Genomic DNA, 14,441 nt, shown 5'->3' with positions numbered 1-14,441 from the left:
CAGAGAGGCATGAACGTGAGGCTGACACTGTTGTTTGCTTTTTTATTTAAAAATGGGCAGGGGGGATGTATAAATCTGTTTTCTGTGTGGTAGAAAGATGGAAATGTAAAATAAATTTCCCTCACTGTTATTCTGTTTGGAAACACATTCAAACTAATCTTTGCTTTCTTTTCTGTGAAGTAAATCTTTCAAAGCACAGATTCAATCCTAAACTAAAACAGTCAAAGTGTTTTCACTACTGTATTTGGTGAATCGCCATGGAGATCTTCAGACCACCCACTTGGTGAGACTTTGATTCTGACCAGTTCTGGTTCCCAAACTGACTTTGCAAAGCTGAAAAAGAGTTCAGATCAGCTTTTCGGAGATATAACATCTGTAATTCACTTTTATAACACAGAAATTGCACTGTAAATTTGAGTGGTTTCACTGTGTTATATTTAAGTGGCCACAATTACAAAGTGAAACGTACACGCTAAGATTTTCATGCATGCATACGTTTTGTACCAGACTTTGAATCTTTCATCTCTTTGGTAAATATACACATTAAATTTGATTCCAGTGTTACATTTTGTGTGTTAATGTAATACAAAATCAATAGAATTTACATTGTTTGCAACATATTTTGTGGCGTGTGTAAATTAGACCACAATATTGTTCAAAATCATTTTTCAAAAACAAGCAAAAATCCGATAATTTAAATATGAACTAAACTACGTTGCACTTTAAAGTAATTTTTATGGAAGTCAGAGTGTATGTAACAATCACTTCCTATTGATTTCCACCAAATCGTTCCATCTGCTCTTGCTGTCTATTTCCTAATGGGGCAAAGCCTGAACAGATGTAACTGTGATTCTGAAATTTAAAGCAGTTTCTAAAGAAATGTCACACAATAGATCTACTGAAAGAGGACAAAAAGATCTTAAAAGCTCACCGCCAATATTTAAGCAAGTTAATTTGATTAAAAAGTGGAAGTGACTTTATTTTTTAAGTGTATACGTATATGTCGTTTTCCAGCTTTATGTTTTTGCAAATTTACTTCTATTTATTTCGCATCTCAGTTCAGTTTATTTACTATATATATATATATATATATTGCCCCAGTCTCCCTAAGGCACTTCACAATTACAAAATGCACATTTTTGTGCATTTTATAATTCAGGTTTTGTGCAAAATAGCGGTTTTGTGCAAAACAGTGTGTGTTTATTGAGAATATAATATGTTTGTTTATTAATGCAAAAATGAGTGTGTTGTTGCACGTTGGTTCAGTTCGAATATTCCAGTTGTTTCATGCAGTTTTGCAGCTTATGTAACAAAAAAGTTAATGAGAGTCAAATTCTGAAGCTGTGATGTTCAGCTCACTGAATCATTTGATGCCCATAACATCACTAATTTTTGTCGAAATCAGTCATATTTTGACCAAAATATGACAGGTTTTTAATAGGTTGTAAAAGTCCCGAATTATGTCAAAATCAGTAAAAAAAAAACAAAAAAACAAAAAAACAACAACAACAAAAACATAAACTGCACAAAACTTAATTTCTGGCATGTATGCACAATTATGAGTTGTAATAATTTAAATGCAGGAGTAAATATAAATATATAAATTATGCTACTGTTGGTTATAGATAAACTATTTGTAAGTGTGCATATTGTTATTATCAGAATTTTTTTTGTTATTTTAAAGTATTCTTTCACAGTAAAAATCAAACTGCTGCACCACTGTATTACAGCCCTAAACTTTTTTGAGATTTCTATAAATATAAATTCACAAATGTAGTTACTTTTAACATTATTTACTTTGTAACTTTCACTGAATTTTTTTCTTATGCGTTGAATCAATTAGATAAGTTTTTTGCATATGAAATCTGGGTTTCATTTATATCAAACTTTGGTGTTTTTTTCTAGTCTTGCTGTGTTTGCCCTCGTTAGCATTTCTGTTATTATGTGTGATATTGGTCTGGTTCAGTGGACTTGAATATTTGTTCACTCCTGGGTTTGACAGGTCCATGGGGATTCATCGCAGTGTCGGATACTGATTCTTGTCTCTTTAGTGAAGTTTTCTTTAATTTTATTTTTTGCTCCTTTCAGGTTTTCTCCGAAGCACACCGGGAAATGAAGCTGATGGAGTTGAAGGCAGCAGCGAGGAAACGCATGTCTGTGACAGATGCTGCGCTGAGTTCTTCACTTGGTCTGAGCTGCGTGAACATGACAAAGTGTGCACGGAGGATCCTTTGGTGCTGATTGTTAAGGACAATGGGGGAATGCCTGCTCTAGCAGAAACTCCTGCCGAAACCTCCCAGCTCCCAGCATGGTGTCCAGTGACTCATCCTCTGCAGAATCCACAGACGCCGACTTCGAGCGTGGAGACGCTCTGGTGAATGATAACACCAGTCTGGATAATTTAGAGGAAGATGGGGAGCGGGATGACACAATGGAGCTCGAGCATCATGTGCAAGAAAAATACGCCACGGCCTCTAGTCCTCAACCTCCAGGTTCAGCTGAATCCGCTTCCCCAAAGGCATCAGCTGCAGGCAGCTACAGCTTACCGAGTACAAATGTGACGCTGGAGATCCTTCACAGCACCAGGGTGGCTGTTGCTCAGTTCTCACAGGGAATTGTCGGCAGTGGCTCTGGGGGGAAGGTGGCCTCAGCAGCCATACCTGTGATCCTGGAGCACCTGCTGGCTCTGCAGCAACAACAGGTCCACCAGCTGCAGCTCATTGAACAGATCTGCAGCCAGGTAGCCATCATGAACAGACAACCCACGCAAGCGGCGATAAACCCGATTCTAGGTCTCTATCTCTGGCACCGAATCCATTTCCCCCTCAAGGCATCATCCCTCCATCTGTCCTGCCACTATCAGGAGTCATGCCTTCAGCCGTCGATGGACAGGGTGCCGTTTCTTTGCCATCTGTGCTTGAAAACTCACAAAGTCTGGTCTCACAAACTGAAACTGGGCAACCAGCCTTTAGAGACATTAAATGTACCTCAGCCCCATCTGAAAATTCGACCCCGTGTCACTCCAGCTGCAGCATCTCCACGGTGCTGCCTCCTTTTACAGGCTCCAACACAAGCAGCATTAGCTGCTCGCAAACGCATAGTTCCCTCAGCCACAACAGCCTCCACAGCTCATCGCCCAGCCTGCCATTTCTACCTCAAAGCCCCCCGAGCAGCGTCATTTTCCCCAATCCCTTGGCCAGCATTGCCGCCACTGCTAATGCTCTTGACCCCCTCGCAGCCTTGATGAAGAACAAGAAGGGAAAACTGCCGAACGTGTCCTTGTTCGAAACAAAGCCCAGTCCAGAGGAGCCTTTCTTCAAGCATAAATGCAGGTTCTGTGCCAAAGTGTTTGGCAGCGATAGCGCTCTGCAGATCCACCTGAGGTCCCACACAGGAGAGCGTCCCTTCAAATGCAACATCTGTGGCAATCGGTTTTCCACAAAAGGGAACTTAAAAGTCCACTTCCAGAGGCATAAAGAGAAGTATCCTCATGTTCAGATGAATCCGTACCCTGTGCCAGAATATCTAGACAATGTGCCAACAAGTTCTGGGATTCCCTACGGAATGTCCGTCCCACCGGAAAAACAAGTCTCCTCATGGCTGGATAGCAAACCTGTTGTAGCGAGTCTGCCAGCCACCATGAGTCTGCCGCTTTCCTCCCCTATTACCAGTACAGCCGGCTCGAATGACCCTGTAAGTGCAACACCATCCGCTAAATCTCTCACCAGCCATCGTCTGCTGAAAGTCTATCTTTGTCACCTAACCACAAAGGTGGTGTGCTTCATTTTTCTCCTGTTTCTGAGTCTTCACAGTCTAACCATGAGGCAGAAGCATCAAATATAGTGAAATCAGAAGGGGAACACCTGCCGCAAAACTGCAACCTGAGGCTGAGAACCAACATAGTTACAGAAGCAAGCGGCACCACAATCTCTTCTGTGGCTACCACACCAGAACCAACCACCTCAGCATCCCCTGCATCCACCTCTCCACCCTTGTTAGAAGACATTAAATTTCCTACTAGTAGCCTGCTGGACTCTATGCAAACATCAGAAACCTCCAAGCTTCAACAGCTGGTGGACATCGATAAAAAGATCACAGACCCAAACCAGTGTGTACTTTGTCACCGTGTCCTCAGCTGTCAGAGCGCGCTCAAGATGCATTACCGCATTCACACCGGGGAGAGACCTTATAAATGCAAGGTTTGCAGCCGAGCCTTCACCACCAAAGGAAACCTGAAGACTCACATCGGCGTTCACAGAGAAAACCCTCCAGTTCAGGTGCAACACTCTTGTCCAATTTGCCAGAAGAAGTTCACCAATGCTGTTGTTCTTCAGCAGCACATCCGAATGCACATGGTTGGACAGATTCCAGACTCAACCCTGGTGGACAAGCTGCAAGAAATGGAAGAGAAGAGCTTTGTCAACGGCAACGACCTCATCGATGACATTTCCATAGAGGATGATAATGAAGAAGAGGAAGAGGAGACGGAAAATACTTTAAACTCTCTTTGTAGTTCTCCTCCTAAACCCTCAGTGGTTGTTTCAAGTATAGCAGCGCTGGAGAACCAAATGAGAACAATCAACTCAAACCTTAACCACTCCTTCACCGTTAAATCACTTATCAATGGCTTTCATGACAACAGTAAAAGCTTTTCATCTGAAAAACTGGTGGGGACGTGTTGTGCAAACAGCTCAAACGTGTCGGAGTCCTCCTGTTCTCCTCACATGTTAGCGTCTCCGACTCTATGCTCCTCTGAAGGCGTCACTATCAAATCTCCTGCTGCGAGCAATAGGCCAGAATCCCAAGAGCCTTTGGCAGTTTCGGTGAAGAGAGAACAGTCGGCGTCTCCTGCTTCTCTATCAGCATGTGCAGCCGCTGAAAAGTCGAGAGAAACACAGTTGAGCAAACTATGTGTGAAAGAGGAGGCTCCTGACAATGTGTCATTCCAGTTGAGCAGAGAAAAGGTAAAGAAAGCGCATTTTGAAATGTGTTGCATGTTGTAACAAAAGGATAACTTCACATCTACACTTTCTGCAGGGCAAAGTCTTCCTAGCATAGTTACCAGCTCTGCCTCCAGCACGGTAAAAACGGAGGTGAACGGGCTCAGTCAGCAGAGCAACCAAAGGCAGCTGCCTCCTTTTAGCGTCCACATCCCGCCAACTTATCCGTCAGTCTGCGCTCTGGGCATGACATCATCCCTGATGGGCCCGCGTGATTAACGTTGACCAGCCAAAGGTCTCCTAGACTCCGCAGGAGCTAAGTTGATGTGAGTCGGGCAACACTGATGTTCATCGTGATTCTGGTAAAATTTTCAACATGTTTAAAATCTTCGATGTTCATGCTAAAATCACCTGCGCTACTCCACAGTTACTGCTCTGGTCACCTCCATTGACCAACGCTGGAGGCCTGACTGGATGTACCACCACATCTGGATCCCTTGGACATCAAGAATATGTAGAAATATGAAGAAAATGTAGAACCTGTCTCAGTGACACAACAGTAGCATGTGATGCAATTGCAGTCGAGGTTATATATGAGTCGACGATCATCAACACCAAGCTACGCTATTATTCTGCAGAGTGTGTAACAGTGCGTCCACTGTCCGATGGTGAAAGCTGAACTGCGTCCTATAGCAAGTCAATGGACCTTCGCCAAACATTGAGCTCCACCAATACAGCGCTGCCCTCCGCTGAACTACTTCGACTTTCGTTGAAGACAGGAAATTTGGACATCTGGAGCAAGCATTCTCTGGCGTTTTTTGAGAATTAGCTGTGTCACCCACTTCATGTCATAGTGTGAATGGATCCTCATGAAGTTTTAAGAGACCGAATTTCTTGCATCTGTTCACAGCTAAGTGAATGCAGGCTGAGACCGGAACTATTCCCATGCGCAAGGAATTATGGGTACCTGAAAGTAGAGGTGGCCGATACCGGGAATTTGGCATTGATCCGATACCAAGTAAATACAGGCCCAGTATCGCTGATACTGATACCGATACTTTTTCATATTTAAGCTTCATAGAGCCAAAGGACCAAAAGTCCTAGGATAGAATTTCGCCAAACATTGTACGTGACAACAAAATACGTTATTATCACAATCAACATTTTTGTTTAAAAAATATCACTCAACACAACTTAAAACAAAATCTCCTGAGGTAGAGGGCTGACAAACCACAATACAAGGGTGCGCTGCTCCGTGTTGTGTGACACAGCGCAGTGCTGCTCTACAGACAGAGAGTAGACTTTGATGAATCTGCGTGTGCAGCAGTCAGTGCGTGTGGGAGAGAAAAAAGCTTGAGTATCGACCTTTTTGCACGAGGATCGTTCAATATCAATACCAGCGTTGGTATCGATATTATCGATATTAGGATAGATCCGCCCACCTCTACCTGAAAGACTACATCTTCTTGAATGTGTAAAAGACAGCAACAACATAAAAAAAACTGTTCAGAAACACGTCATTTTTTTCAGGAGAGAATGAGGAGTTGTAATTTGTAAACCGGTAGAGTAAATATCCAAGAAGCATGAATGAATAATTAGATAAATGATAAATCTTTTAAGTGAACTCAACCAAATAAACTTAATGTAATATCGCTATTTAACAGAAGCAACCACATTTACAACTACAATAACTACAGCTCGTAGTAGTTATTTCCTTTTGTGAGTTAGCATGTTGCTAACAGATTCAGCTGTGTGTATACAATTCAAATAAGCAAATCTGCCTCCAAAATATTTCAAAGAATTTTCCACCAAATATCAATGTTACTCAGCAAAAAAGACATCATATTACCTTAACTGTAAGTGTAAAGAGTATGTTGAGTTGACCGCCTTCTTGCTAAGGTGCTAATGCTTAAAATATGACGACTCACTGGCGAGCAAATACAGCCAAATTGGGGGAAAAAGAAAAACCTTTGCGGCAGCTCTGAATATCAGCTCCTGGTACTTTTAGGAAAAAAAAAATGATCAAGTACGGTTGTAGAAGGCTGGCAGCGTGCAAACTGTTACGTGGAAATGTGTGGCATCGTGCGTGATAAATGTCAGTGATTTGCTCCGGGGTTCAGACTGTGACTCAAAGGAAGTCACTGCCTGACTCGGTTTACACAGATGGAGACCATTCTTAGTCAATGTTCACATAAAAATCGGTCTGGGTGTTTTGGCTCCCCCATCCCTGCTCCCCTTCGGTCAAAGTGGCAGAGTTTTTCTGGGTGGGAGACAACACCTTTGTGTGTTTGTTACACAATGATGTAAAGCCTCACACATGGCATGCTGGACACAAATTGGCAAGTTTGGAGGGCAAATGAATTATATAGCTTGTTGTGATACGCTAATGCTAGCTTCATGTGGCGTGACTAAATTTAGGTTGTGGTTTCAGTTTTGGGTGTTCCTCCTAGCGTTTTTCCTAATCATTATTTTGTCTCGTATCTGTCTGGTACTGAGAACCACACTGGGTCAGGAGGCAAAAACATTCCACATTATAGACTTCCTCTATTGCTTGTATTCAGTGATTGTTGCTGGAAGTAGTACTAAATCAAAACAAGAAAAAATCATTATTTGACATTCATATGAAGACTACAGAAAGCCAGTGTCCAAACAATTGTTGTAAATAAGATTCTTTTCCGGAAAATACGCTTCAACCATGAACTGTTACAGAGTTGACTAATGTTTTTTTTGATTTGGTAGAAGTCAGTCCGGGGTATGCGTTGGTGCCACATGTCACCACATCCCCCCACTGCAGAACTGCTGGGCCCTGGATGGCAACCACTCAGGCAAAACTGGTCCTTCCACCTGTTGAAAGTAACCATCTACTATTTGCCACAGACAAGAGAAATGTGGGTGTGTTTTTGGTCTTCCTCAGCTGCTGGGTCCTCAACATTTAGGCACCAGTGAACAGTCCACCAGCAAAAATGTTGTATGATGTTTCCTCACAATGCAAGTGACAGACATCATCCAAACCATCATCGCTCTAAGTAACCGTTTGCTTGACACAAAGTCATTCCAGCAGTATCCAAGGATCCTAGTACCAAAGACATCCAGTGGTCGCCTTCGGTTACTGGCTGGCGCCCAAGTCTCACAACTATACAGTAAGACAGGAAGCACCAAGACCCTAAAGACTTTTACCTTTGTTCGCCTGCAAAATTACTGGCATCACCAAATACCTGGTACGTTGAGAAGTATTTTATCTTTTATTTTGTCTCTTTGGTGACTGATATTTCTGAGTTCAATGCTCCAAGGTGTAGCCGACTCATGCACACAGGCTGTCACAATGTAATTTGGTTGTGCAAGTCCACCCCCCACCTGCCCAATTTGCACCCCCACTTCAAATACCACAAAGTTTGTTGTTCTTCAGTGTTGTGTGAGGAGGAGCATCCAGTAAAATAGTTGTGCAAAATCCCATTATGGATCTGCACTGGGTCCACTCTGGGGACCGTGAACAACAGGGGCAACTGAACAACACAACAACACAAGGAAGCACACTGAACAAAAATATAAATGCAACACTTTTGCTTTTGCTCCCATTTTTTATGATCTGAACTCAAAGATCTAAAACATTTTCTATACACAAAAAACCTGTGTCTCTCAATATTGTTCACAAATCTGTTTAAACTGTTACTGAGCACTTTTCCTTTGCGGAGATAATCCACCCCATCTCACAGGTGTGGCATATCAAGTTGCTGATTAGACAGCATGATTATTGCACAGGTGAGCATTTGCCCACTCAAGTCAGTTATGGCAGTGAACTGCAGTCAGGTCATGAACCCGACAAGGACAAATAGCATGCAAATGAATGTCCCTGAGACAGTTTCTGCCAATTTGTGCAGAAATTCTTTGGTTCTGCAAACTGATTGTTGCAGCAGCTGTCTGGGTGGTTGGTCTCAGACGATCTTTGAGGTGATCATGCTGGATGTGGAGGTCCTGGGTTGGTGTGGTTACGTGGGGTCTGTGGTTGTGAGGCCGGTTGGATGTACTGCCAAATTCTTTGAAATGCCTTTGGAGACGGCTTGTGTTAGAGAAATTAACATTCATTTGATGGGCAACAGCTCTGGTGGACATTCCTGCAGTTAGCATGCCAATTGCACACTCACTCAAAACTTGCAGCATCTGTGGCATTGTGCTGTGTGAGAAAACTGAACATTTTAGAGTGGCCTTTTATTGTGGCCAGCCTAAGGCACACTGTGCAATAATCTGCTGTAATCAGCATCTTGATATGCCACACCTGTGAGGTGGGATGGATTATCTCAGCAAAGGAGAAGTCAGATTTAGACAGATTTGTCAACAATATTTTAAAGAATCAGTTCTTTTGTGTATACAGAAAATGTTTTAGAGCTTTGAGTTCAGCTCATGAAAAATGGGAGCAAAAACAAATATTTTTGTTCAGTGTACATAAGTAAACAGCTGTCTTCTAACATCATTTACAAGCCTCTTGATGACAGAGTTGCTGAAAAGTTATGGTAGCGTTTCTGCTAATGATGAGATAATTTTCATGTTCTGTCTGAAAATGATCTGCTCCAAAGGTCACTGGATGTTTGAGATGTTCTGCAGCAAAGACCTGTTGTGTATTTCACTGTCAGGAGGCAAGTAAATTGTTTTGAACTTTGTGTCTTCCTCCACCAGCCTCACATGGTTCTTCCTCAAAGGTTGTAATTAACTACTGTTTTATTGCACATGTTGTCGTCACTGACGTGCAAGTTTGTGAGAAGGAATAATTTCCTTTTTTCCTTAGATTTGGGGCTTTTCTGCTATTAGGGGGTTGTCATGTGAGCCTGAATGTCAACAAATTCCCAAACACATCATTATACAGCTTTTATGTGTAAGAAAACTGCAACTGGGAAGTGTTTTAAGCAGCATTCCTCGTTCTCACATGCTGCTAGAAATCAGCAGATTATCTCAACAGCAACACACACCGCGTTTCCAGCAGTGAATTTATAACAGGAGCCACCGTTTGTTTGTTTTTTTTGTTGTTTTTTTGTTTTGTTTTGTTTTTTTTATAGGATCACTCAAAAAGCGTTGCACACATCACCACCAAATAATGTGAATGTAGATTTGGGATTATTTTCTTTTACATAAATGCGATGGGGCATTTATTTATTTATTTATTTATTTCTTTAGCCACAATCTCTGAAAATGGTGACTTTATTAATGTTTCCAGGAGAAAGAATCAAATCGAATAAAATCTGGGTGTTGATCAGGATGAGGAGTTTATTTCAGAGTATTTATTTATTTATTTACTTTTCATTTATTTACTTTGCCAAGTGAAATCAGACCATTTTTGATATGTTGAACAATTTCTCAAAAACAGTTTATCTTCACAAAAACTAGTGAAATCATTAATCTTGTCAAAAGGTTAAGCCCAGAATATTTTGACGTTGATCAGGAACTCAGTGCAGACTCTGAATTTTTATTTATTTATTAAACTTTCTGTACATTTGGAGTTGTGTGACTAAAGGAATCAGGCATCCGGAGTAAAACCTACAGTATGTCAAGTCAATATATGGATTGATGCCAGATTTGTTTTGGCAAAATGTGAACAAACAGGAGCAGCAAAAATAATCACCCACTCATAACCTGGATGTGGATTTTGTTTTGGTTTTTATTTTCTCTTAAATGACAAAGTGGTTGCAATTTTTGTTTGTTGGTCAGTTTTCAAAAGCTCTTTTGCTTATTTCCACAAAACCTGGTGAAATGATAAAATGTTACCAAAAAGGAAGGGCCAATAAAATCTTGGTATCGATCAGAATTTGGATATGGATTTATTTTTTAAGCTTGCTTTTACATAGCGAGATAGGGATAGAAATATATTAAGTCATTTCTCAGAAACTACTTAATAAAACTGCATGAAAATTGGTGGAATATAAAAGAACCCTACATTTTTGTTCTGGTGTTGATCAGGATGTGGATTTTTCTTTCTTTTGCATTGTGAGATGCCACCCCACCCACTCTTTTTTCTTGTATTTCTTTTCTTGCTTGGGGCTTTCATTAAGGTATTTAACAGCATTTTGAACCAGATGGAAACTTCTTATAAAGGACTGCGGTAAAACAACAACACACATTACAGTAATCCAATCTAGACAAGACAAAAACGTGAATCAATGCCTCTACATCTGCCCCAAACAGAATAGGTTGAATATTTGGAATATTACAGAAGTGATAGAAAGCATTATTAGTGATTTCTCTGATGTGAATTATCTGCATTTATTGACGTAAAGCTGAATGTCATCAACATAGTAATGAAAAGTAATATGCAATATCTGACCAAGATTTTCTATATAGAGACAGAATAGGAGAGGGCATAATACTGATCCCTGTGGTACACCATACAAGATTTGAAGCAATGTTGTTATACAAGACAAACCAAGAGGGACGGATTAATAAGATGTCAACCATGCAAGAACATTGTAATATACGACCATCAACCATGTCAAACAGCACGAACATGTAGCAATGACAGCACTAACGACATGCAAATCCATTGCAAGCAGGTCATTCACCACTTTAGTAAGTGCTGTCTCTGTGGAGTGGAGCATTCTAAACATGGACTGCAGCAGTTGAAAGAGTTCACTATCAGCAAAATAATCCACAAACTGCTGTGAATTAATTTTTTCAAGAATTATGGAGCAAAAGGACAGATTTGTAAATGTTCAATGAAACCAGATTGAATTTAGCTTTCTTAAGGATATGTTTTATCACTGCAGATTTAAAACTTGTATAGGAGCAGAAACCCATGGTAGTGTCAGCTTAATAAAATTTGGGATAGTGGGCACAAATGTAGGTCACAGGTCCTTAAACAGCTTAGGTGGTATCGAGTCAAATAGACAACATAACCTTAACATAAAAAGTCTCAGTTTCCAAGCCAAGGCAGTGCTTATATCAGTTACAGGATCTGCTAGTGTGACTGCAGCATGCTGGGATATACGAGGGTAGGCTGAAAAGTTCTAAGGCTCACTATAATGCAGTTAATGCATTACTCCTTCATGGGGAGCCTTAGAACTTTTCAGCCTACCCTCGTATATATATATATATATATATATATATATATATATATATATATATATATATATATATATATATATTACCAAATATCCTGTTTTCTCTTCAAAATGATCTAAAAATTCCTTATCAGTAAATGTTGAGCGATTTACAGGTGCCTGCCTTTGAATAAGTGTAGCCACAGAGTCCAAGAGAAACTTTGAATTCTGCTTGCTTTGGCTAATTAATACAAATTACAATACAGTCAGTCAACGTGTGATAATCCATGATATGGGAAAAAAAATCTACATCTATACAAGTGGAAAGGTGTGACACTGACAAATATAAAATACTGTCAGAATAGGTGTTGCAAATTTACAATAATGTTAATCTCAATCCAAAATGTTAGAGTTTTTGGCTTTGGTGAAGGTATGTGCTCTCAGGAAGCTTTTCTAATATCGTTTTCTATCTGGACCAATCTCTTCTCTTTTTGATCCCAGCACGCCAGTATCATCACCTTCTTCATTTGCAGCGTGAAGGCGATCCTGACACCTGGGACGTCATGTGAAACCATGAAGGACAGGAGGCAATAAGCTGGAGAATAGCAGCAATCTCCAGGAAAGTTCTCCATTCTGCCGTACTTCTCTGTCCTCTTATCCAGCCTTGAAGATAAAGAAGAGAAAAATCAATACAGAAACACAGTGTTAGATAAAAGCAGAAAGGGGAGCGAGCCAGACGAGTTGGGTGTAGTGAATTAAAGCGATCAGAATTTGCCGTCCGGTCTACATAACCTAACAGCTGAGCCTCGCTGCTGTCTATCACTCTCCACTCTCCATCCAGTCCCTCTTTGTTCCCAGTTGATTTCTTTTGGGCCTATTCTCTGTTTGCTTTGTGTTTTGGGATGAAGAACCTGCTCCCATTCAGCTGCAATAACTGCTGAGTGAAGGTTTTGGATATTGAACCTGTCTCCCAGTTTCCATTTCGGCTTTGACCATCGCCGATGTCCCTATAGAGGAACATGGGGATGGACCGGAATGATCTGGCTCTTGTTTTAACCTGCCTCCACTAATATGCACGGACTTTCCTTTTATCTGTCTGAGACCATCTGTTTCTCAGGACAGATCCACATCAGGCATATTTCAAACGCGACTCAGGTCGCTTTCACTGTTTTACTACTGAGGTGCCATCGCGTATTAATTAAAATCCAAATACTCTGTATTGATTGTGTTATCACACCGGTGCAGCTCGGCCCACTGTATTGATCCAGCCTGTGATATTTAATCATGTTCAAGAAAAACCTTTATTTTATGAGGAACCTGAGATTAATTGTTCTTTTATTCTGTAATCTAGTAATTCTACTAAACAGAAAGGAAGCCAGAATCACCTCAGATCAGAAAAATATAAAATGATTTGTACTAGGGGAGGTGATGGTCTAGTGGTTAAGCTGTTGGGCTTGAGACCAGAGGATCCTCGGTTCAGATCCCAGCCTGACCGAAAAATCACTAAGGGCCCTTGGGCAAGGTCCTTAATCCCCTAGTGTAGTTAGTGCCTTGTATGGTAGCACCCTGACATCAAGGTGAATGTGAGGCATTATTATAAAGCACTTTGAGCATCTGATGCAGATGGAAAAGCGCTATATAAAATGCAGTCCATTTACGAGTTCATAGTTTCACTTGTTTGCAGTTGTTTTCTGGTTTGTTTGCAAGATTGCACAAAATCATTTCAGCCAATCACCATGAATGTTGGCGGAATAATTAATCACATTCAGACAAAAACAGAAATCTTGGTGTTAATCAGAATCCAGAAGTGTACTAAAAATAAGACCGAGAATTGTTGGTACAACTTAACAAGGCACTTCATTTGATGAGACTTAAATAAAATAAGTTGATCCAAATTAACAAGTAATATTTACACCAACTTAATTCTTTTTTAGTTTCTCAAAAGGTTTTCAGCTGATTATCGTTAAACTTGGTGGAATAATAGAGCTGATCAAGAAAAGAATACATTTAATTTCCTTTTAAGGAGATGGCGAATTGTTTGCATTTTGTTCGATGTATCAAAATATTTTTAACAAATTCCTGTCAAACCTGGGGTCGTTTATTTTATTAAGATGAAGAACCTTCTAAATGTTAGTGCTGATTGAAATCTAGAAGTGGATTGTGTAAAATTTCATAACCTTCTATGACATTCCAAGATAGACTGGTTTATGTCATTTAGATGATTTGTATATTTTTATTTTAATCCTAACCCACTAACATTTATTAAACCCTGATGGTCATACACAATCTGCTACAAACAATTGACAGCTGAAATTTTGTGTATATCCCACTAAGCACTGAAGGGGAAGTGACCTTTGTAGTAAAAAGGACCTACAAATGTTTTATTAACCTTAGAATGCAAAATGAAAGGATTGCTGAGCCTGATCATACCTATACGTTCTCTGAGTGCTGTCTATTTGAAAAATAAATGAACATGTTA

General features: G+C 40.4%; 1 protein-coding gene and 2 long non-coding RNA genes across 3 annotated transcripts in view; 2 read left to right on the top strand and 1 right to left on the bottom strand.

The window, feature by feature from the left end:
• The first annotated feature begins 2,272 nt into the window (after nt 1-2,272).
• LOC117502303 (sal-like protein 3) lies at nt 2,273-5,203 on the top strand. Its single transcript, XM_034161353.1, is given in 4 exon segments — nt 2,273-2,776; nt 2,779-3,718; nt 3,721-4,964; nt 5,038-5,203. Coding segments are annotated over 4 exon segments (2,673 nt in total). The 5' UTR covers nt 2,273-2,308; the 3' UTR covers nt 5,059-5,203.
• A 619-nt stretch (nt 5,204-5,822) lies between these two features.
• The window catches only part of LOC117502305, a 9,909-nt gene continuing 1,290 nt past the window's right edge, over nt 5,823-14,441 (top strand). Inside the window, exons 1-2 of the long non-coding RNA XR_004558261.1 lie at nt 5,823-5,913; nt 6,482-6,486. This is a non-coding gene — a long non-coding RNA (uncharacterized LOC117502305). The remainder of the gene's footprint in view (nt 5,914-6,481; nt 6,487-14,441) is intronic.
• The window catches only part of LOC117502306, a 9,914-nt gene continuing 7,847 nt past the window's right edge, over nt 12,375-14,441 (bottom strand). Inside the window, exon 2 of the long non-coding RNA XR_004558262.1 lies at nt 12,375-12,625. This is a non-coding gene — a long non-coding RNA (uncharacterized LOC117502306). The remainder of the gene's footprint in view (nt 12,626-14,441) is intronic.

The sequence above is a fragment of the Thalassophryne amazonica genome, chromosome 20 (genome assembly GCF_902500255.1).
Source record: "Thalassophryne amazonica chromosome 20, fThaAma1.1, whole genome shotgun sequence".
In the NCBI taxonomy this organism is placed as follows: domain Eukaryota; kingdom Metazoa; phylum Chordata; class Actinopteri; order Batrachoidiformes; family Batrachoididae; genus Thalassophryne; species Thalassophryne amazonica.
The sequence above is the reverse complement of the archived record's forward strand: the minus strand, read 5'-3'. Positions and strand labels throughout refer to the sequence as shown.